The 24,685-nt window shown below is 37.9% G+C and overlaps 2 protein-coding genes across 8 annotated transcripts; both read right to left on the bottom strand.

Annotated features, from left to right (window-relative positions):
* Positions 1-439: 439 nt before the first annotated feature.
* LOC126588779 (protein ENHANCED DOWNY MILDEW 2-like) lies at positions 440-23,852 on the bottom strand. Of its 7 annotated transcripts, none has more exons than XR_007611602.1 (21): positions 23,438-23,851; positions 22,792-23,219; positions 22,614-22,710; positions 21,677-21,730; positions 21,413-21,555; positions 21,208-21,304; positions 20,999-21,097; positions 19,105-19,352; positions 18,842-18,988; positions 18,213-18,752; positions 17,518-17,665; positions 17,309-17,410; positions 16,137-16,229; positions 15,451-15,492; positions 13,832-13,942; positions 12,629-12,700; positions 12,412-12,530; positions 12,226-12,289; positions 11,116-12,140; positions 8,249-8,335; positions 440-1,630 (listed from the first exon to the last, which is right to left on the bottom strand). XR_007611602.1 is itself a non-coding variant. In XM_050253889.1 (20 exons), exons 2-19 carry the CDS (start codon positions 23,199-23,201, stop codon positions 11,121-11,123), a joined length of 3,606 nt encoding a protein of 1,201 aa, XP_050109846.1. In that variant the 5' UTR covers positions 23,202-23,219; positions 23,438-23,851; the 3' UTR covers positions 440-1,717; positions 11,116-11,120. The 7 variants fall into 7 exon arrangements, 4 of the variants coding, with proteins under 4 accessions (XP_050109846.1, XP_050109847.1, XP_050109844.1 ...); XR_007611604.1 differs by having other exon boundaries at positions 440-1,278; XR_007611603.1 differs by lacking the exon at positions 440-1,630 and adding an exon at positions 7,044-7,896.
* On the bottom strand, positions 8,522-10,145 carry LOC126588782 (long-chain-alcohol O-fatty-acyltransferase-like). The gene has a single exon (XM_050253893.1). It carries the CDS (start codon positions 9,859-9,861, stop codon positions 8,758-8,760), a length of 1,104 nt encoding a protein of 367 aa, XP_050109850.1. The 5' UTR covers positions 9,862-10,145; the 3' UTR covers positions 8,522-8,757.
* Positions 23,853-24,685: the final 833 nt, after the last annotated feature.

Raw genomic sequence — 24,685 nt, 5'->3', positions numbered from 1 at the left:
TTGCTTTTCGATAAACTATGAATACTCAATGCCCCAAATTAACCGTGAATTGCACTAATTAACCCTCAATTTTTCCACAAGTTATTGGGTTGGATGATTGCATACGACAACCCAAAACATTCCCTACAAGTTCCCTACATGAATTGCATAATAGAGATACAAGCAAGAATCATTAAGTTCTATGAAAAACATAAGCATTGACGAGGCACTCGTTACTATGATTTGCATGAAACTTATGCCAAGAATTTACTTAACGTGATTGTGACTAGCAACCTTCACTACTTGTGAATATAAGTTCATAACGATTAGGTGAAACTCCCTTATATTCTAGCGTCAAATTCATGCATGAAAATTAAGCGTGCACTCTCAACCAACATACACAAATCAGTTTTTATACGAACGGATAAGTAAATTGAATTCACAACTTATGAATCACAACTGGATGTAATCAAATCATATTGCAAGCATGAACATAGTTTCGAATCACCCCCTAAATAAGAGGGGTTTAGTTCCTTATACTCACAAAGCAAAGATGCATAAATTTAGACATTAAAAACAAAGATAGAAAACACCTAGAAACGCTTCAACACTCCCAAGGCTTGGGCTTAGGCACGGCACCAGGTTTCTTCTTCTTTCTCCTTCCTTGCAAGCTGTGGCACTAGAGGTTTTGGACAGGTTTTGGGTGGTTTTTATGGTGTAGAATGGATGGGGAATGGTATGGAAATGTTTAGGGTTGATGGGTGGTGTGGCTAGGGGTGATTTTTGGCTGAATTTGGAGAGAATGGTGGTGGAAAACTCACGGCAAGGAGCAAGGATAAAATCTGTCATGGTTGATGAATATGGGAGGTGGTATTTATAGGCTTGAGAGAGGACCACTCCATTTCCTTTGCATGTGCAGCTTGTGTGGGTGTGAGTTGTCATGTTTCCCCTTTACATTTACACACACATGCTTCATCATTTCAATCACAAAACACCCATAATTTCTGCCCATGCCGTGTGCTCCATGTGCTTGCTGCTGCCATGTTCTTTTCTTTGCCATGTGTTTGCTTTCTTTGCCATATGTTTGCTGCCATGTTCTTATCTTTACCATTACACTTGCACACACACATGTTCTTTGCATCATTTCAACCACAAAACACACACATTTTCTGCCATGTTTCTCCTTTACATTTACACATACATGCTTCATCATTTCAACCACAAAACACACCATAATTTCTGCCATGCCATGTGCTCCCATGTGTGTGCTGCAACATTCTTTTCTTTGCCATGTGTTTGCTGCAACAAGGGGTTTATTTAAAGGGATAAAGGAAATAAAACCCTAGGTTAACTAGGTAAACAGAAATTAAGTCTAAAGCTTCTACAATTTAGGGAAACAAATCAGAAATTTAAAGGAAATAAGCTAAAAGGTGTGGCAAGGCTTTAAAGTAGATTAGGAAAGTGTTTAAATGCAAGATTTAGGAAAGAATGACTCTTCCTTGCACGGCAAGGAAGAGTAATGGCAAGGGTGGAGCAGACGGCCGGTTGCTTATTTTTTAACACTTCGTTCTTTATTTGTCTTGAATCCAATTCTTCACATCATCATTCAATCCTAAGCTCATTTGATCTTCAATTTCGTCCATCTTCTTACCTCCAAGCATTTGCAATCCATTTGATGCACAAAAACTGCTCCAAACGACTCCAAAATGCACATGTATGCATACTTTGTCCTTAAAACCTGAAAACACATAAAAGTAACTTTAAACACTAAAATAACTAAAGAAACACAACGTAAACGTACGAGAACAAGCCAATTAAGTCGCATAAAAATGCTCCTATCAAATTCCCCCACACTTAGCTTTTGCTAGTCCTCGAGCAAACAAAGAAATAAAACGAAACAAAACAAATAAAACACAACCTAAACCTTCCAACAATTGCCTCAGGGATTTCCAATGCACATGACATGTTAAAAATCATTATCCCCACATATTTGAGTCATCTTCACACTGAAGCACATACTTAATCATAGTCACCACGTACTAGTTCACATTTAACCAATTAAAATATGATTTTGAATGTAGTAACATGCCTTAGAGAATTTGCTCAAGTCCTTACGAGATATTCACTCAATTTTCACTCAGATTTTCTAACTACACACCCTATACTAGTTATATGTGAGACGATTGATGTAAACATGAAAACGAACGCTCACATATATGTATTACAAAGAAAGCGATTTCTGGAGTTATTAAGCATGTTTAGATATGATCTCATGAATGGAATGCTACTACTTAGATGCGAGAACCAGTGACACCATATGCTCATACCAAATTCAAACTCCACAAATTGAAACACATAACACTCAAGATTGAAGTCAAAGGTTGTAATGGGGCTTGGGGTGTTGGCTAACAAATGAAGGTAAGGGAAAACAAACGTTCTTAAAGCAATAGCAAATAAAGTAATGAACTTGAACTTAGAATTCACTTAGATTGCAGAAATCAACTTTTAGACATAAGGGAAAGATTTAAACAACTCTTAGGGTCAAATTCAACTTTTTTTTTTTTTTTCATTGCACGAATTTTTCTTTTCTTTTCTTTCCACCCGTGCCTATGGCACACTACTTACATGAGAAACACTTCCCCCACACTTATTTTCTGCCATAAATAATCAAAAGGAATTCAATTTGAATCATGCTTTACTATGCTTTAAGAACAAGGGTATGGATGGTCCTAATCTAGGCTAGGTGAGGATAACGTGGTTTAACAAATAACGTAGGCTAACAAGGCTCAATGGGGTTAACTTAAACATATAATGAAGTAGGATACACGGCAATTTGGCTTTGGTGGTGGTAACTACACAACTTCATCTTGAATATGTGTTATGCAAATCAATATCATGCTTTGAATGAAATGGGCATGAGTTCTAGCATTTGGAACTAAATGATGAAACGCCTTCTAAGTAGTAACCAAGCAAAGAAAAATGAGATCATGCAACGACTTTAGAAAACAATAATGCACAGATTTTAACTCTCCAAATAATGTTTTAGGCTCAAGTCTCACAGGGTTGTAGCGTTTGTTTGAGTTCCTTCCTTCAAGCATGTTACAAAAACTAATTTTTCCTTTATGATTGCATGTGAATTCATAAATTATAACTACAACCAAGCCTACACCAAAGAGTAAATCAAATGTTCATCCATGTTTATAACTCTCTTTAACATTCATGTAATTAAAAACCAAATCCTCATCATTGTGTTGGAAGGTACCCTAAGACACAAATAAACATACAAAAACAACTCTTTTTGGGTTTTTCAAAACAATTTTTCAAATTTTTATGAGATTTTTGGATTTTTATGTCAAAACACACTGAAACACTCCAAAACAGCTTGAAAACACTTAAAAGAGCAAGGAACAACATTAGAAGTAATGGGTGATAAACTTCTACGAATTTCATGCAAAACAATGGTTACCCCCCCCCCCCACACTTAAATCAAACATTGTCCTCAATGTTTCAAGCATAAACTCACACAAAAACAAGCAAATAAACAAACAACAAATAAACATGACAAGTATAGCAAAGTAAACAAAAAATAGACAGAGTAGAGTTTAAGAACACAAATCTGGTTTTGGAGATAGATGATCTTGTTGACTTTCCACAGCTTTGATCTCGAACTAGTTTGGAATTCTAAGCAAGCAATATCAGAGTTCCTTGGTTTCAAATCAGACTCTTTCTGCTGGGTTGATTTGATTGTGCAATCTGCATTCTTCTCTGCTTGTTTCTTTTGCACGGCACGCAGACACGAGGTAGAGGTGTTGGTCTGTTTCTTTCTTCAATCTTTCCAAGTGCCCACCTCTTGCTTTCTTTCTCCTTGTCCCTAGCTGAGGATGAATTGGTAAATTGTCTCCACATGCTTCGAGGTATCATTTTCACTTCCCTTATCTGTTCCCCAGGCAGATGTGGTAGACGAAGCGGAAGCATAAGATGATGAAGATGAGTACTCGAGAGCAATGCTAGGTAAGCAATCAGGAAGGGGTTCCAGGCAGTCGGTTCTAGATCGGAAGATTGATACCAAGTGCTTGCTGATTACTCACTTTCTCCTTGTCCTAAATCAACGACAAGGAGAATGACAGGGAGAAAGCATGATATGAAATACTCTTGCTTTCAACCTTCATGATATGAAATACTTTTTCTTTGGATGGGTTGTTTACAGAGGTACCCCAAGGAATAAGGAACACTGAGTGACTCGAGAGGGTTTGTTGGAAAGGCATTCTCGGAGATGACGGAAGGTTATGTATGTCTGCCTTGCCATGGAGGGTGAAGGTCGACATTTATAGGAAATAATAACCGGTACTGTTCTTTCACTCCTGTAGGCAACGGTTGGATGATTGAACAGTAAACTTCACGTGTTTTCTACTTCAACAGAAATCGTCGACAGATTGCCCGTGATTTCCTCAAAGTTGGCAAGGCTGAGAAAGACAGATGGTTGGAATCGGCGCTTCGACAAACTGCCTGTGATTTCCGCAAAGCTTTCTCTGCATGTGACAAGTGCTGACGAGGCTGAGAAAGACAGGCGCATCTTCGCTATTTGAGATCGATGCTTCGATAAATTTTCCGTGATTTTCGCAAAGCTGAGTTTGCGTGTGACGGGTGCTGACGAGGCTGAGAAAGCTGACACTCTTTGATATCTGGAATCGGTGGTTTTTAAGTAAGCCCAACTTTTGAGAAAGCTGACGCCTCTTCGATTTTTGAATTGGCCTCTTTGAATTCTGAGCTCGTCTCTTCAATCTCTGAAATCCCATCACATGTTGATTTTTATAGAGGTACGCAGGACGTTCAAAGCACACTTGAATTTCAACCTGTAAAAACTCCATTCTTGCACTTCTACGATCTTGACTTGTCCGACCTCTTCTTTCTTTAACACCTCTGAAAATGTATGGCCCTTCCGACCGTCGTTTTGACTTGAACCTTGGTGAAGAGGCAGTCCCGCCTTCTCCGGACAACATATGGCACCCATCCTTCATATCCCCTACTGGTCCTCTTACCGTTGAGGATTCGGTGATGAAGAATGACATGACCGCTGCGGTTGTGGCCCGGAACCTTGTCACTCTTAAAGATAACAGACTGCTTTCCAAACGATCTGATGAGTTGTCTGTTAAGGAGTCTCTGGCTCTTAGTGTGCAGTGTGCGGGTTCTGTGTCCAACATGGCCCAACGCCTATTTGCTCGAACCCGTCAAGTTGAATCGTTGGCGGCTGAAGTAATGAGTCTCAAACAGGAGATTAGAGGGCTCAAGCATGAGAATAAACAGTTGCACAAGCTCGCACACAACTATGCCACAAACATGAAGAGGAAAATTGACCAGATGCAGGAATCTGATGGTCAGATCTTACATGATCATCGGAGGTTTGTGGGTTTGTTCCAACAGCATTTGCCTTCGTCTTCTGGGGCTGTACCGCGTAGTGAAACTCCAAATGATCAACCTCCGATACTGACTCAAAACTGACTCAAAACTTAAAAACAAAGTTTAAAACACTAAACTAGACTCAAAGAATGCAAAACTAAAGTTTAAAACACTAAGATAAACAAAAAGATTCAAAACAGCAACCAAAAGACTCAAACTTCCTTAAAAACACAATATGGGCAGTTTTGAACACTAAGGAAGAATTTGGACGAAAATATGTTATAACTTGACTCAAGACACTTAAAAACACAAACTAAATTGATTTCTAACACTTCAAAATAAAGGGGGAATTGGTTTTGACGAATTTGAAAACAAAACAAACTTTGTAAATCAAAACAGATTGTAAATGAATTTGAATGAAACTTATGGATGGAAGGCTAGCTAGGAGGTTCTTCTCCACACATGTCACACTTGCATACAAAACGATTTCCAGTTGCTTTTCGATAAACTATGAATACTCAACACCCCAAATTAACCGTGAATTGCACTAATTAACCCTCAGTTTTTCCACAAGTTATTGGGTTGGATGATTGCATACGACAACCCAAAACATTCCCTACAAGTTCCCTACATGAATTGCTTAATAGAGATACAAGCAAGAATCATTAAGTTCTATGAAAAACATAAGCATTAACGAGACACTTGTTACCCGGCCTAGAACGATCCCTACTTACATACTTGCTACAATTGATAAAAAGAGGGTTTAATTTGTGTGCTTATATATTTCGCATCAAATTTCTGGCGCCGTTGCCGGGGATTAGGAGGGATTGCCAAATCACTTGAAAACTGACTCAAAACTTAAAAACAAAGTTTAAAACACTAAACTAGACTCAAAGAATGCAAAACTAAAGTTTAAAACACTAAGATAAACAAAAAGATTCAAAATAGCAACCAAAAGACTCAAAACTACCTTAAAAACACAATCTGGGCAGTTTTGAACACTAAGGAAGAATTTGGACGAAAATATGTTATAACTTGACTCAAGACACTTAAAAACACAAACTAAATTGATTTCTAACACTTCAAAATAAAGGGGGAATTGGTTTTGACGAATTTGAAAACAAAACAAACTTTGTAAATCAAAACAGATTGTAAATGAATTTGAATGAAACTTATGGATGGAAGGCTAGCTAGGAGGTTCTTCTCCACACATGTCACACTTGCATACAAAACGATTTCCAGTTGCTTTTCGATAAACTATGAATACTCAACGCCCCAAATTAATCGTGAATTGCACTAATTAACCCTCAGTTTTTCCACAAGTTATTGGGTTGGATGATTGCATACGATAACCCAAAACATTCCCTACAAGTTCCCTACATGAATTGCATAATAGAGATACAAGCAAGAATCATTAAGTTCTATGAAAAACATAAGCATTGACGAGGCACTCGTTACTATGATTTGCATGAAACTTATGCCAAGAATTTACTTAACGTGATTGTGACTAGCAACCTTCACTACTTGTGAATATAAGTTCATAACGATTAGGTAAAACTCCCTTATATTCTAACGTCAAATTCATGCATGAAAATTAAGCGTGCACTCTCAACCAACATACACAAATCAGTTTTTATACGAACGGATAAGTAAATTGAATTCACAACTTATGAATCACAACTGGGTGTAATCAAATCATATTGCAAGCATGAACATAGTTTCGAATCACCCCCTAACTAAGAGGGGTTTAGTTCCTCATACTCACAAAGCAAAGATGCATAAATTTAGACATTAAAAACAAAGATAGAAAACACCTAGAAACGCTCCAACACTCCCAAGGCTTGGGCTTAGGCACGGCATCAGGTTTCTTCTTCTTTCTCCTTCCTTGCAAGCTGCGGCACTAGAGGTTTTGGACAGGTTTTGGGTGGTTTTTATGGTGTAGAATGGATGGGGAATGGTATGGAAATGTTTAGGGTTGATGGGTGGTGTGGCTAGGGGTGATTTTTGGCTGAATTTGGAGAGAATGGTGGTGGAAAACTCACGGCAAGGAGCAAGGATAAAATCTGTCATGGTTGATGAATATGGGAGGTGGTATTTATAGGCTTGAGAGAGGACCACTCCATTTCCTTTGCATGTGCAGCTTGTGTGGGTGTGAGTTGTCATGTTTCCCCTTTACATTTACACATACATGCTTCATCATTTCAATCACAAAACACCCATAATTTCTGCCCATGCCGTGTGCTCCATGTGCTTGCTGCTGCCATGTTCTTTTCTTTGCCATGTGTTTGCTTTCTTTGCCATGTGTTTGCTGCCATGTTCTTTGCTTTACCATTACACTTGCACACACACATGTTCTTTGCATCATTTCAACCACAAAACACACACATTTTTTGCCATGTTTCTCCTTTACATTTACACACACATGCTTCATCATTTCAACCACAAAACACACCATAATTTCTGCCATGCCGTGTGCTCCCATGTGTGTGCTACAACATTCTTTTCTTTGCCATGTGTTTGCTACAACAAGGGGTTTATTTAAGGGGATAAAGGAAATAAAACCCTAGGTTTACTAGGTAAACAGAAATTAAGTCTAAAGCTTCTACAATTTAGGGAAACAAATCAGAAATTTAAAGGAAATAAGCTAAAAGGTGTGGCAAGGCTTTAAAGTAGATTAGGAAAGTGTTTAAATGCAAGATTTAGGAAAGAATGACTCTTCCTTGCACGGCAAGGAAGAGTAATGGCAAGGGTGGAGCACACGGCTGGTTGCTTATTTTTTAACACTTCGTTCTTTATTTGTCTTGAATCCAATTCTTCACATCATCATTCAATCCTAAGCTCATTCGATCTTCAATTTCGTCCATCTTCTTACCTCCAAGCATATGCAATCCATTTGATGCACAAAAACTGCTCCAAACGACTCCAAAATGCACATGTATGCATACTTTGTCCTTAAAACCTGAAAACACATAAAAGTGACTTTAAACACTAAAATAACTAAAGAAACACAATGTAAACGTACGAGAACAAGCCAATTAAGTCTCATAAAAATGCTCCTATCAAACGGTCATTAATTCAAACACCATATTCATTTAATCATAATTAATCACAAGGTTCACAACGGAATATAAATAAAACAACAAACTTGTCCGCCAATACGAGCTTGGCTAGGAACTATGAAGCGATTGTTGTATACAGTAATAGATTTATAGTGTCATTTCGTACACTTGAACTTGCTTTCTCAAAGGAAACTTCTGAATTCATATCTCATAAGACAAATTAAAAGAGAGAAGATTTATGATCGTACTCTCGTTAAAAAAACAATAAGTTGAAGCAATAGGTCTTTTCATCAAAGTAACCTACAAATTATTCGTGTATCAACTAACTTTTCCACCAATAAAAGTTTAAGGGTAGGTGGGACTTGACAAAATCCACCATAACTGGATACTCATTTATAGCCTTCACATCCACGCCATTTCTAAGCAGCTGAGGGAAGAACAGCCAATTGGCCGTCACAGCCAAGAACAACAACGTCAACGGCCACGAAACCACCGGTTTTAACCGCCACCTGTTGGCCACTGCCTTCTTGACCTCCACCTCGATTACCACACACACCCCATGCAGCACAAAGAACCATGTCACTTCCCACGTCGGAGGCACACGTGCCAGATAGTAATAAATCACCTCGTGCATTAGACCTGAGACCACAAAAGTGGACATCATAGCGAGAAATCGGGCCAATCGAGGCCCGACTACACGCGTGAAAACATTGCGTACGGGGTAGTACGTAGTGGGTCGTAAAATCTTTGTGACCATGAGGTTCCATCTACGGCCCCAAAAGTCTTGAAGCGAAGTAGAAAGGTAAGGCTCGTTGGAATGCGGCTCGAGCTCAAATCCAAAAACGGCTCGAGCCGGGGTCGCAAACAGGGGTAGCAAAATTTCTAGCCCCAGGTACAGGTGGCAGCAGTACAAAGCCAAGATAACATACGGGTGTAAATGTTGCCTATAGTCATATGATCCGACGACCAAAGCCAAAAGCAAGGCTTTTACAGCAAACAGAATTGACTTTTTACCAATTGGGTAACTTGTGTTGTCAGATTTTGTGGCGTTTGGGGGGATTTTGTGATCTGGGTTCTGATTTGAGGGTGATTTTTGAGGTGGGTTTTGCTTGATTTTGATTGGGAGGATAGCTAGGGAGATGAATTGGAAGAGGGGTAGTGGGGGTGGAGAAGATAGAGGGCCATGATCAAAGGAGAAGAGGAGGAGCTTGAAGGTGGCAAGCCAGACGAGCAAGAAGGTGGTGGGCCCACCAAGGTGGAAGGAATGGAGGTTTAAGGGAAGGAGGATGAAGAGGTAGAGGACGGGGAGGAGAGAGAGGAGCCTGAGGATGCCCTTTGGGATTCTGGATGATATGTAGAAACAATAACACAGAGATATGTTGGCTAGGAAACATACCTTGATGAAGTTGTAGATTTCACCCTCCATTTCTGGTTTGGTCTGGTCTCTTTCTCTCTCTAGATTTGTATCCTCTCTCTACAAAGATATAGGGAAGGGAGGAGTATTCAAGTTGTGTTTGAGTTTGGGGATTATGGTAAATGAATAGGTTGGGTGGAAGTTAAAACTTCTGTTAAACCTTGTTAGTTGGGCCTTAATTGCACTGCACATTGGCCCTTTGCTTGTATTTACTGCCCTTGCAGTCTGTTGGTTGTTGGATCTGAACTGTATGTATTTCGTGAGTTCATGTGTATAAGTTGGTTAAGAGAGTACTCTTCTTCCTAGCACTCGAGGACCCAAATTCAAATTCATCTGTATGGACTATGTAACCAAAAAGAAAACGAAAAGACACCGAAAGCATGAACACAACATGGCGGCATGAAGAAAAGATCAGGGGAATGCAGAAAAGACACCGAAAGGACTCAAATCCATGAAGCTCGCGGCACAAAGTTTTAACTTATTTAACCATCCTGGAGTGGAGCATATAGTTCAGACACAATTTATAGGGATATGATAACCGAACCGCTACTAGTTGAGAAAACAGAGTCGGCACTAGTTGAGATAACACCGGTGCAATCTGCCAATCATCATCCATCAGCATTTGGGCGTCATGGCAATGATCGTGAATTTGAGAGTCAGAACGATGTGCTTGCTTCATTCATAGTCGCTTGTGACGCAGAGATGTGACCATTCTCTTGAGCTACTGCCCTGTGCTCGGCAGACCAATCAGGAAGGATGGCTCCATAGATAGAGTGGAGGTGGCCTCATCCATTCATCCATTTGTTTCCCATTCGCATCAGCAGATCCAGAGAGATGGGAGAACTAAAAGGAGACGGTAAACCATTAAATTTGAAGTCTAAATTTTGATTCAGATTGATCCTTCCTGGGTGACAAATGCAACTTGTTAAGATCCGAACAAAAGGATTTAAGTAATTTGGGAAGATAAAAAAAATCATGCATCTTGATCTGGGCAACAAGACGATAACTGGTTACAAACTCTTCTGCCTACGTGGCTATCTCATGGGAATAAATCTTCGGGAACAAGGCAAACTCACTCATTTAGCCAAAGTAAGAAGAAAAAAGGATGGAAGAACAAACTAGTAAAATATCATAAGTTTCCGTTCAAGATGCAACTAAAATAATAAAGTGGCATGAAGTACAATGTTGCCAAAACACTTGTATTTAATACACCAGCATTTACTACTCTTAGGTACAAAAAAGGAGAACCTACTTATCACATTGTACCTGTTTTACTCATTCAGCCAACCTGCTGAATTTTGGTTCGAATAGCTTTGGTGAGGACAGGGAGCAAAACCCATGGAGCCACCATGTTGACCGGGCTGGGGTGCCCTGGGATCAAAAGTGCCGTCGCTACTGGACATTTGCGGTTGATATCCTAAAGCAGGTTCAGATCCTAAGCGGCCCATCCTCGTGTGGTTCAATTCATCCAACCGAGGTGCATACCGCTGCATGACTGATGTGTTCATTCTGTACCATAACTCAGCTGCTGGACCAGGATGACTATGGCTGTCAGTAGATGAATACGATCCAATCTGTCCACTCACAGAATCCTGACCCACCAAATAATTACTTCTTGAAGAATCAAAATCTTGCTGACCATAAAGGCGAATCTTAGAGCATACGTCAGACTCCCTCCTCAATGCATCTTCTGCCTCATTCAAATATGGTCTACAACCAAGGCTATCCAATCTCTCTCTCGTGTGCCCCACAAACGGTTCCTCCAAGTTTGTAGCCCTATAACCAGAATTGGGACCGGTAGACCATCTATGAGTCAGACTCGAGTAAGGCTCATCACTGCTCATGGAGAAGCTCCTTCTACCTGTGTCATCAGCAATGTTGAACTTTGTCCCACCATAAGTAGTTCCGAACTGCATGCTTGAACCAGAGTTGCCAGGCTCAGAATGCTGATCTCCTTTTTCAGCAGGCTGAATGCGTGGCAGAATTTCCTTGCATATCTCATCAATAATGTTGTTCCCATCCCCAGGACTCTCGGGTTTTATGCCACCATCAATCAGCATAGGCGCTTCACCATATTGATCATTATTACCTATTGACCGACCGTTATTTAAAGAGTCGGAATGATCTTTCGTATAACCTTGTGATGCAGTGATGTGACCATGCTCTTGGGCTATGGACTTGATGTCAGCAGACCAATCAGGACGACTCCAGAGATAGAGTGGTGGCGGCGTTACATTCCATTGATCCAATTGTTTGTCATTCGCATCAATAGATCCGGGGAGATAAAAAGACTGAATGGAGACAAGTCACCAGTAAATTCACATTCTAAAATTTCAAAACAGATAATAAGATTCAGCCAGTTGGATAAACACATACCTTTCCTGACAGAAACTGGGTATCCTCCCAGATCAAATCATAAGGCGATTTCTTTTCATTTAACCTGATGAAAGACACAAATGTAAGAAACTATATGCAAACTGAAGTCCAACTCGAAGGCATGGCCACATTTATGTATGCCTTTGTGTTTAAAAAAGAGAGAGATGAACAACGGCAAGCAGCTACCTTTGAGTTTCTGGTGGAACAATAAGAATAAGGAGCTTTGGATTGAACTCAAGAGCCTTGTCAATGAACTTGTTTGCCAAAGCTGCTTTAACTCCGAAAGGAGGGTTTAACCCCATGATCTGCTCAAGTAGAAAAGTTGTGGAGACTGAAACAATTAACACAAAGGTTCTAAAATTCAAATGTCTTGATGAAATAAAAACAACCACCAGTTTCCTACCAATTGTGACCCTTTCGGTAACTCCTTTGGTTTTACTTTCATCCAATCTCTCTTCTCAAAACAGAAATCATTCTGCCAAATGAAAATACACACAAAAAAATCAGTTTCCCAGTTTTGATGTTTTAAGCCAGTAAAATGCACATTTAACAGCCTTATACCCAACATAGGGAACGAGAAAGAAATGAAAACAATCTTAAGAGATAAAATTGGTCGCAATACGTTTTTTACTTAAAAATGAGGATGAAAAGAATCAAGAGCGAGCAATATAACTCCCAGTGCTGGTTGTCGAAATTGCATTCCATTGTAAGTATAAACCTCATAAAAGCCAAATCTGAAATACAATAGGTCTTCACAGTGGAAGCACAATGTTACTTGCATACCGTTGAGAGTATTAATCCCATGTCGGGGAAAGAAGGGACATTGCATGCGCTTATAAGTAATTACTCTCCACATTGCCAATTGGTTTTATGGTGGAACCACAACTTTCTTCATGGTATCAGAGCCGATTGTCCCATGTATGAAGCCCAACGGCCACACGTGCTCCACGTCACCGATTTGTGTTGTCCACATGTTAGGCTTGAAAATTCGCCAAACGTGAGGGGCGTGTTGAGAATATTAATCCCATGTCGTGGAAAGAAGGGACCTTGCATGTGCTTATAACTAATTAGGCAACTCCCCATATTGCCAAATGGTATTATGGTGGAACCCCAACGTATATATCCTATAGGCTATTATCATCCAACTACATGTTTGACCACATCCTCATCCCTTATTACGTTTTCCATCAGAAGTGAAGTGCAAAAATATAATGAATAGCTACTCCAAACTTTTCAAACTTTATCAAGTAATGGCTGAAAATGCATCTGATAAAGAAAAAGTAGTTCATCCATCATTCTTTTTCCGGGTACATTTGTTTGTTGTTCATTATATGGAGCGTGTCTCATAATCTCACTTACTCTGAAATCCCATCAACTGAAATTTCAGGGATAGACTATAAAGCTACATCGGGTGTGTATATTTCTACTAAGTGGTTCAGACCCATCATAAACAGTTAGTGAATAACTTCTAATGCTGCAGAAACAGTTCTAGTTTCTACCTTACATCATATCCCACATTCATCAGTGGTCCATGTTTGCATATGTCATAGGTAATATGAATGATGCGGATTGACCAACATTAAAGACGTACATGAATGACTATTACCTTCGGTTGAATACAGTCATAGTTTTTATAAAAGCAATTCTTCCCCGTCTCTTCAAGTTTCTTCTTCATTACAATGCTGAAATCATTGGCACCACAACAGAAGTCCACTATCTGTACATTGGAATAAAAAGTAATCAGGTACTACCCAATCAACATTATTTTGATGTCGAGGTAATCGACATTGAAAAAACAGAAAGAAAAAAAAAAAAAAAATATATATATATATATATATATATATATATATATGTAATAAGTCCTTTTAGCCAAAAGGATGAGATTGGCATACATAACTCCTCACATTGGTCCCTGACAATGAAAATCGATAGAAGTGGTCCTTGGTTTGTCCACCATAAATCATTTTGGTCATTCCGTGAAAAATCCGTCAATATCCTTGTTAAATTGTCACGTGAAAGACCACATGACCACCTTTTTAAGGGTATTTTTGTCAAACCAACGCCTTAACAAGGACATGGACAAATTTTTCATGGAATGACCAAAATGATTCACAGTGGACAAACTCAAGGACCACTTTTATCGATTTTCATTGTCGGGGACTAAAGTGAGGAGTTATGCCAATCTCAGGGACCATTTTAGCAAAAAAGCCTACGTAATAATAAAGAAACCCAGGCCAATCCTACATAACAACCTAAGCTCATGATCCAACATTAATTTCACGTTCAATAAGGAATCACAACCACAACAGTTCTCTTTCTTATCATATAATATGCACTTTGAGAACAAGAAGACAGCCATCCAACAATAAACTGGCTTATGACTTCTGCGGTGAATATACTTATTGCAAGTTCAATTGTGTAAAGTCAAACAAAAGTAATAACTTTTTGGGTACTAGATGCTTCTGTTGCAGTTTTGCAGAAAAAGAACAACTATGATTCAACATTTTTTTATGAGAAAACAATTTTATTGATCCCATACAAATACTTTAGACCGGGTAGTCCACTAAATAAAATGCATCTAAAAGCAGCCTAACTAGAAACTTTTAACTAACAGAAACGCAAAAAAGCTGAACAGAAACATTTCCGAGCACAGCCAAGGAATAGTCCTCAGAAGTACACTAGATCATCCCATTTCGAAAAACTTTTCTCTAATAAGTGCAGCACTGTTCTTTAGTTTCATTGTTATACAGTTCCTTATTGACATTACAGCTGTACTCTAATTGACCTTTAGGGTTTGTCATCAGGTAAACCATTCATCTGCTGAAGTTTTTCTCCTTTGACAATAAATTTTGATGCTTCTGCTATTGTAAAGATGTCAGGTCCTAGAAGTAGTCTCTGAAAGAACTCTATGTTGATACGAATAATGCTGCAAGCTTGCCACAGTTTGTGCCATTGTCATAATCCATGTTGTCACAAACTCAGATGCCGAACATAGTATAAGATTTATACTTCAGTTGGCCTTTAGGTGAACAAATAAAGCGTTCAGGTTGAAGCTTCTAAGAAAAGGAATGCCTCACCCAGGAAAAAGTCCAATTGTGCAAACAAAAAATTACGCATATGGTAAGACAAACAAGAGCCATCAATTGCATAACTAAAAGAAACATCCAAAAGACATACACCTATGTACTAAAATTATCTCACAGATAAAAGCATATAGATCCATACCGTATCTCCATCTTTTGCATACCAATGGAGCCTATCAGCAATCTGCATATTAAACTCAAGCTTTTAAAATTCTTCAAGGTTTCATTAAGTTCATAATACATGCTCAACGGCTAAAGTTGCAGACCAGATAAATAAGAGGTAAAACTATGTGAGAGTAAATCAAAATTGAATAACCATATAGTATATACCAACAGAGTTTAATTCACAAAACGATATGTGAAAGCACGAGTAAACCAAAAGTCCGCAGCACTGTGTGAATTTTTGGGTGATTTGGTGGCAAGTCACACTAGAATTTCGAAGATTAGATATTTTTGCTCTTTTGTCTAACTGGTGAACCTATTGTCCGATACTGGAGATTATTTTGCAACTTCTTGACCTTGTCTACTGACAAAGTTTTCCTTCTCAACAGAAAACAAATTAAAGAAATCCAAAAGTCATGTTGGATCTCATTATCTTTAAAACTGGAGGAAGCATAACACAACCATGAATTTTTCAATGTCAAGATGAGCTTAAGCATAAGCAACCACACCAAACATGTGTGGGTTGGACAACTTCATAAGGCAAGTTTCCTCTAAATAAATAATTCATTAAAGCCCAAGCTGAGAAAAAAGTATAAGCAGTAATAAGTTAGCAAAAGAGTGCATCATAACTTTGAAATATAAAAACCTTGAACACAACCAAATTACCTCTTTTAATTTGTCCACCTTTGTAAAATGACGACCAAAGGACGTGTAGCGCATTCCATGCATGAAAGGTGCAAGATATACTCTCAGCTTGTTCTGCATGAAAATGAATCAATAAATTAATGGGAAACTAGAAAACACAATAGTTATCTGATGAACCTTTAATACACATATTACGTACAAATAAAATCCCATAACAAACTCAACCACAAAAAGAAAGAAAACAGGAAACAAAGAAAAATTAAGATCAGAGAGAGAGAGATGCTACAAATATAGCTCTTAATATAGAGTTCAGGCACAGGGATGCACAAAACGCTCGCCATTACACATTTGAAAATGTAACATGTCACAAACTTAGCTACAATAATGTATAGAATTCATATGTGAATGAACCTCTAAGCATGTACCAAATGACTTCCTTATCAAAGTGTGGACTAACTTTGCCTACCCTAGAACAATGTGGATGAAGAATAACAGCATATGCCAACCTAGTAAGGTTGTCAGTCAGCTTAATACAGGTCATGTTTTTAAATGTTATTGGCTCATTTGAGCTTGGCTTGTAAAGAAACAAGCCACTCAAAAAAATTACTACAGCTTGATATGAAATTAAAAATACAAGTCAAACTAGTCAAGATAGTATCTAACTCGGATTTCATCACAAGACACCTCTCTTTGAATTGAGGTTGCCTCATTTATTTGTGCTTCAGGTGTGAGGTCCATATCCTTCGCTCTTCTATTTAAATTTATATTTGTTACATGATTATTTATTTCTTTATTCACTTATGTATCAATATTTTCCTAAAGTCATTATGTCAAGTCACGCTTTAAGCTCATTTTGCTCTAAATTCAGCTTAAACTAATGCAAGCCAACCTCATGCCTGAAACCAACATTCAAAGCCCAACTTAGAGCCTAGTTAGTCAAGCATGCTAAAACTCAGCAAATTAAGTTTTAGCACTATGATACTAAGTTTAACTTGGCCCCACACCCGAACCACAAACCAAGCATAACCTGAACTAAAAGAATAGACAATTAGCTGAGATGTGTAAGTCTAGTACACATGGCACACAGACAGCAAACATCAATGCTGGAAACCTAAAGCTTAAAACAATATCAAGATGAATAATCTTAGCTTAATCATAAGTTGTAGGATAGCGAGACTGGATTAGAAAACCACCTTCCACTTGTAAATCTGGTGAACAACCTCAGGAGCACAAACAGCCTCTGAATCTTCAGCACTGCATCCTTCCTCTAGTTTCCGTAACGCCGTTCGAACAGCCTAAAATACAAGTGGATATCATTATCAAACACATGATAAGAGAAATCATCAAAAGTCCACACTTTTTTGCCGTGCAAAATAGCAGTTGAAATTTCCCAGTGATGTACCTCAATTGAGCCTTCTACCTTTCCCATTGTAATGCTCCTTTCCACAGCATTTTTGGATGAGGATTGATGAGTCGATGGAACTGTGTGCTTTCTTATAACATCTTTCAGAGTTATTGAAGACGCAGCATCTTTCATTAAAGACAATAGCCTGAATTGCAAGAAACAAATCAAAGAACTACTCAAACCTTAAATCAATTGTCTTGTCTGCAACCGTGGTAAGTCCTTGTAAAGTATCCAATCATATACGTGTGTGTGCACACACATGTATTGAGAGAGAGAGAGAGAGAGAGAGAGAGAGAGTAATACACACACACACACTCTCGAATATACTAGTCCCTAGTCCAATTTTAGTTTTTTCTTATTTTTTAAAAACTCGACGCAAAACTAATGAAAAGGAGATGATGGGTACGTGGGTTGGGGGGTAACCACTAGCCCAACCTACCTGGGGTTTGATCATAGTATTTTAATTTACTTTGAGTTTTCAAATTCTTGTTAGTTATTTACACTTTACCCCAGTATATTTAATTGTCTTAGAAAATTAAGTTAAATGGTGTAGTTTTAGTATTTTGAATTTTCACCTTCAAGGCATTCTCCCTTATATATTAAATGAAAGAGGTAATGCTATTAACAAATGCTTTAACGAGTTATAAAGCAAAAACAGAACAGAATTGGTAAATAATTTCAACTTAAGTTACCTCCTCTCTGTAGCTGCATCTAAAGATGGTGGTGCGCTGGTCAACTTTTTTGAGGCAGGATTAAATATTGCCAAATCACGCTCCCCATCAGGTTTGCCCTGCTTCCCCGACTTCATTTGCAAAGACTCCTTCCTATAGGCATATAGCTGATCACCCAATGAGGTATTTTGTTCCCCAGCCACAGAAATCTTAGCTTTCTTTTTCAAAGCACAATTCACTTTCAGCTTTCTTGATGTATCTAACCCAGCAGGTAGTTTTTTACTAATTCTGCTACCACCCACTTTTGCGGTAGAAGATGACTTCAGCTTCTCTTTAGATATCATATGAGCAGTTTGACCCCTAGAGAATTCTTTGGTGGAAAGCTTTCTCTTATTCGTCACAGATATCTCTCTATCTTGAAGGGATTCTGATGTCCCTTTTTTCTTTTTCTCTACAAAATCGGTCTTCTTTCGAATAAAGGTAGTCCTCTTTTCTTTAACTCTAGGGAATTTTATGTGGTCCCTTATTGGCGTTTCAATGTCTTTAATCATCTCATGTTTTCTAATCCAAAGAAAAAGAAAAAAAAGCATTCAGAAAAATTAAATCAAACAAAATAATGAACAAAATCAGCTCACAAAAATAATACTTACGTGCAATATATTAGTACACGGTTAGGTAATAGATGTTCCCAAGCTCTTGTTGTTGTACCTTCATCCTCTGTGTCTTCCTCCTCTTCGTCTTCCTCCTCTTCGTCTTCATCCTCTTCATCTTCCTTTGTTTTTTCAAATACAATCTCCCTGATACAAGCAATTTAAGCATAAGCCATCTATACACGGAAAAGAAATAAGACCAAAGCATGGTCTCCTAAGAGCATATAAAAATAAAAACAAAAAAGAACAATTAAGAAGATTACTCTGGCAAGCATTTCCTGTGGTAGGATTTAGGACAACGCCGACACACAGCAAACTGCAACTGAGGATCCTTCTTGTTCTCTCCTTGTTCACAAATGCAGCATTTATGAATCGGACACGTAAAAGATTCCCCCAGAGCAATTTTTTTCTCAAGTTCTTCAGCAGAGACTCCATTGTCTTTATAAATGAGTTTTGCAATGCAATGTGGATGGTAAAATTGACCACAGGTTGCAGAAACACAGGGGAAGACCTAACAGAATTGATAAAAATGTTTGAAGTGTAAACCAAACATAAGAATAATACTTTGATGACGGCAATACAAAAAGGCAGAAAACAGCATAAGACTGATGAAAACAATAGGAAAAGGTAGAAAAGGCAGTATAATACTTTGATTATGATATATATATATATATATATATATATATATATATATATATGTATGTATATGTATATGTATATGTATATGTATATGTATGTATGTATGTATATGAGTCCCTTCTATTGAGGGATCACTAGAATAATTTTATCAGAGGGACACCTTGTATAGTCTGCTCTGGATTATAGTATAATGATTTGAATAGTCTATTTTCATTCATAGATCATACTTGAAAAAAAAAAAAAAAAAGACGGTCACCGTTCCAAGAAAACACTAAAATGACAACATTTAATTGAATGGTTAAACTATTTCCAATTTGGGTGTTTCATTGCAACGATGTTCTTTGAGGGAAGGACCTAAAAGTTAGACCGTTCGGATCATTGAAATATAATGTGGAGTGGGCACTATCTTGTGTCCCTCAATTAAGCTTATTTAAGAGATCCCTCAATTAAGCTTATCTAACATATGACTAATCCTCCCAGTAAAATTAACAACGAAACGTTAAAAATTCCAGACCCTTTACTAAAGAAATTAAACTGCTTTACAAACCCCAGTTTAACCAGTTGCTTCTTGGATGCGCAGGTGGTATTTGAAATGATTGGTTTGTGTTGGTTTTGCACCCGGTTGCCTTTGCATTGTTGGAAATTGACTCACTGGGTTTGGTCAAAGTAATAGAGCTCAAATAATAAAAAGGTGCGTTGTGAATCTGTGATGAGTGATGACCATTCTTAGGGTACCATGGATGCAGAGAAATGCCAAGTTTTTCCAAGAAACTGTATTTGGGATAAAACTACATGTTTTATCTTCTCTTTAGGTTTCCACTTCAAAGAGTTTTAAGGGGTACCACTCTGTTTATGATAATAGTCTCTACATGTTCACAAAAGGCTAGTCTTGTGCACTGGGTACGACCTTTTTTATGTGTTACACCTTTCCTATTACCAAAATACATTTCTCATTGAAAGAACAAAAAAATTAACCAGGAAAATAAATGGGTAAAGAATTCTGACTAAAATGACCATGCTCAAATTCGTACCAGCACCAGGGATATTCCATTAATTAACGATGGGCCAGATGGAAAATATTGAGTAGAATGAAAATCAAGAAGGAAGAAAGCATATTATAAAAATAAAAAATAAAAACAAAAAAGGAATTCCAACAAGAAATGACGCTCAAAAGATGAAGAACTAAAAACACACTGAAGAAAAGATGTAGGTACTAACCTAAGATAGCATCATAAAAAGCACAACAAAGGAGACGAAAAGAAGTATAGTCAAAGAAAGAGATCAACAGAGCGTAGCAGAAGAATTTGAGCGAGTATACCTAACACTATAAACTGATCCCAAGAAGCTAAATTCAGAACAATACATCATGTTGCCACACAAACAAAATTAGAACACTACGTCAGTATTGCTTCATTACAAACAATGTAGAAAAACTAAAAAATTCATGGTTCTGAAATTACATCCTTAAACTAATCAAGCTAGCATGTAAACACCAGCTATGTAGAAAATAATTCATACCTCAGCCCCTGAAGATTTATCAGAGGAGCCTAACTTCCCACAAGCATAGCATTGATGTTGTTTATGTTGACAGTTCTTGCAGAAGAAGTTTTGAATTGCCTGCCAAGTTCAGAGAATAAAATACAATAATCATAATATCAATAACAAAAAGAAACCACCAAACGGAAAGAGAAAAAGATTCACATCAAAAGTAAATAAGAAGAGCATACTTCTACTTCATCCTGGGTAAAGCCAAGGGTCTCACACATAGAATGCTCACCATCCTTGACAGTTGCGTGAAATGACCTTAGGCATCTCCCTTCACAACTGCAGAGCGAAAAATATATATGTGGATGCAGTAACTTCTAGGAAATCAAGTTATTTAAAAAATGTTGATATCATGAATCTGTAATAAGTATTAGCAACAGAGCATACCGCAAAAGATCGCCACCATCATCACAAAAAGCACAAACAGAATCAAACAGGTTATCATCGTCGTTGGACTCGTCTTCAGCGTCAATCATATCTTCTTCCGTATCATCAACTATAAATCCAGGTTTTGTTGTAGCTTGAATGTCCTGAAAATCCAATGAGTTCACTGGCTCAAACACAATAACATGAAACTAAAAGAAAAATTAAAGAACTAAAGGATAAAATTGTGCTAATGAAAGTGAAAACAAGTAAGCAGTAGAAGATGACCTGATCATACAGTTTCCTCTTGTTGGTCTTCTCTTCAAGTAAATTGACTAAAAACTGTTTCAAAACACAGTTTGCAATTTTATTCAACCATGCATAAACATAAGGACAGTTTGTAGTTCGTGCAGAACGATAAGAACAGAAAATAATACGGATTGAAAACAAAATGAAGCTAAAATCAAGTGAAAGAAGAGCAAGCAAGGAGAAAGGTTGAATCATAATATAATTCACACAACAGAAAGTTTGATTCACCATCTAAGGTTCATATTGTCAATTAATGAATAAGCAGGTAGTACTTAGAGCTCAACATGTTCACATAAAGGTTCCCAAATCTATAAGTTTTAATTTTACATTTAAAACAAGAAAGGGGAAGGATGAAACAGTACTGATTTGCCTGCTCCAAAATCAAGATTGAAAACCTATATTGAAGAATACCAACCATAACCACCAAAATACCCCAACTCAATAAATGATTATGCAGTGTGCCACTTCTACCTATTACTGCAATACAATTTATATGTTCAAACAACTTGATGTGATTTGACATTGATGAGAAGTATCTCACAGATTATCTCAGGCAAAAATCCTTGTTCGTTCATTCAGAACTGAAAAACTTGTCGCAGAGCATTTAAAGTACAAAAATCAGGTAAAGGACGATTTTGGTGAATTTTCTCAAGATGGCTCCAAGAACTTTGAAGAGCATGACCAGCATACTATGCATCTAACAGATAGTGTCTACTTAACCTACGTATGTTGAATTTTCCCAGACATGCTTCCAACATTAGGAATTTGACTAAACGTTCATTTGCACTACACAGAAGGCAAAAGAGTAGAAAATAGTACTCTGAAATATCTGGAAACTATATACTGATATGAATTATTAGAAAATGACTAATTACATGGTACAGTTACAATGATAAGAAAAGAAGATAGACAAAACCTTGCACTTTGCTAACGCATCATCCCGTTTAAGAGCTTCACTAATTAGAGGAATGTGATTCACCAGGCCATTCTCAGAAGGCTTGACCTCGTACAAGCTGCAAAATGAGAAAAACCGTCAAACTTCGGTGTAGGAAAACGATTGAAAGTGAAGAGGTGTTCAAAAGATCCAAAGATACCTGAAAACTTTAGATAAGTGATCCCACAAAGATTTGCCGGATGTCTCAGGATTTCTCCTCACATAGTGAAGGAACTGCACTGTTATCAAGATTGACCTTATTACTTCCTCGAAGCTTTTCCTCGGCTTCTGAAGCTTGAGCCAGTTATTTTCCTTAGAGAGCACCGATATCTCAGGATGGACATTGGAAAGATCAAACCGCCATGCGATAACATGCTTATACAGTTTCTGAAGCCCATTATCAGCAGTGCCACGCACAAATATCTGCATTTTCTTGCCGTCTTGCCTCTCACCCTCACTCCACTCAATTGGCAGAACGTGAAATGAGATGGGTTCATCCTTGTCATCTACAAAATGGTAATTTGAAACGGATTGCAGCACCGCCTCCGCCTCATCATCCGACGATTCCATGCCCTAATTCAACTCTCACTATAAATTCACACAGTGCAAAAAACAACAGAAAATAGAGGGAGATAAAAGCTACGGAATCGAATTGAGAAATGGGTTCAAGGCAGGGTTAATAGAATTATCGGGAATTCTTGGAACCAAAGTCGAAATTGGACTAACGAAATTGATAATTTTTGCTTTTAATTTGAACCCTAAAAGGAAAATTAAAAAAATAAATTGGGAATTGAACAATTGTGTACCTGATTGGATTGAAGAAAAAACCTAGCTTCGTCCTCAAACGCTCTCAATCACTTTCCCCACTTTGCTACGAAATTTGAATTTCCCCTTGTATATGTGGCGGTAGGGAAAATTACTCCGTACTGGCCAGGCGCCTCGCCGTGTCGTTTATTGTAAATAATGGTTTGAGACCGTGAGAGTCTGAACGCACGTAGTGTTTTTTTTCGCGCCCGATTATGACACGTAGTCGAAAGATCCTGCATTTCCCCTTTAATTTAGTAGAGATTTTTCAGTATCGTGAACACGGCTCAGTACATTTTGGCTCACAACCGATTTTGATACAACAATTGGACGGGAACAACACTTAGCTCACAACCGATTTCATGCAAGTCTTCCCAAAATGAAGGTTAGAACCAAAAAATTCATATTCAAAATCCCCTAAACAAGTTTTACATGACACAATTGCTTCTTCGTACATGATACAACAACATTGGCTCATGTCCAGTGTCGATCAATGTTGAACTTGAGATGATCATTTACAGCAACAAATCAAAATTAACATGTAGTTATACTCCCCATTTCACTCAAATTTGAATCCTCTTCCCCGCACTTTATATCAATTTAGTGTACAATGTTGATTGTATAAAAAGAAAATGAGGAAAAACTCATTACTCTATTATCGGTTGTAACCAGCACTGGCTAGTTTCTCTCCCACACGTTGTTAGTAATGTTTGTATGCGATTTTGTATTTCATTTAGTTAAGAGCTTGAAGAAAAAATGGAATGATTTTCACTTTGGATTTTCTAGGAAGGAAGAAGACGGTGATTCAGTGATATCTCACACACTGCATGAGCAAAATATTGCCCTTGCAAGGAGGGGAGCCTTCTCTCTCTTACGTCATAATCAATCTAGCCATTCAAATAAAACACCATATAAGATGCTTACAATGGTCATGAGTTATGACTCACTACAGCTAAATCTAAGTGATGCACATAGACTATGATCCAATGGTTCACATTAGACCAGCAATTACACTTAACTAAACAAAAACAAACTTGTTCAATTCTAATTGATCTGCAAAGAGGAGCCCCTCAATAGTCAATACCACGGTCTGGTGGTATTTCCCTTCACTAGGAATTGAGAGGTCTTAGGTTAGAATCTCGTGGATGGCGAATTCAATACCAAATTAGGCTGCTTATTTCATGGCTTAGCCGAACTCCCTCTCTCCTTAGTGTAAAAATATCAATGTACTCAAAAAATTGATCTACAAA

The sequence above is a fragment of the Malus sylvestris genome, chromosome 11 (genome assembly GCF_916048215.2).
Source record: "Malus sylvestris chromosome 11, drMalSylv7.2, whole genome shotgun sequence".
NCBI classification, from domain to species: Eukaryota; Viridiplantae; Streptophyta; class Magnoliopsida; order Rosales; family Rosaceae; genus Malus; species Malus sylvestris.
This window is presented reverse-complemented; position numbering and strand designations above follow the sequence as displayed.

Bases quoted from the DNA above. Each gene is read 5' to 3' on its own strand.
- LOC126588782 (XM_050253893.1), bottom strand. From the start codon at position 9,861: ATGGAGGGTGAAATCTACAACTTCATCAAGGTATGTTTCCTAGCCAAC.
- LOC126588779 (XM_050253890.1), bottom strand. From the start codon at position 23,201: ATGGAATCGTCGGATGATGAGGCGGAGGCGGTGCTGCAATCCGTTTCA. The intron at 19,353-20,998 runs GTATGAATTATT...CAATTCTGTTAG, and splicing joins ATAAATCTTCAGGGGCTGAG to GTCTTCCCCTGTGTTTCTGC. The intron at 17,411-17,517 runs GTACATCACTGG...CTTGTATTTTAG, and splicing joins AGGTAGAAGGCTCAATTGAG to GCTGTTCGAACGGCGTTACG.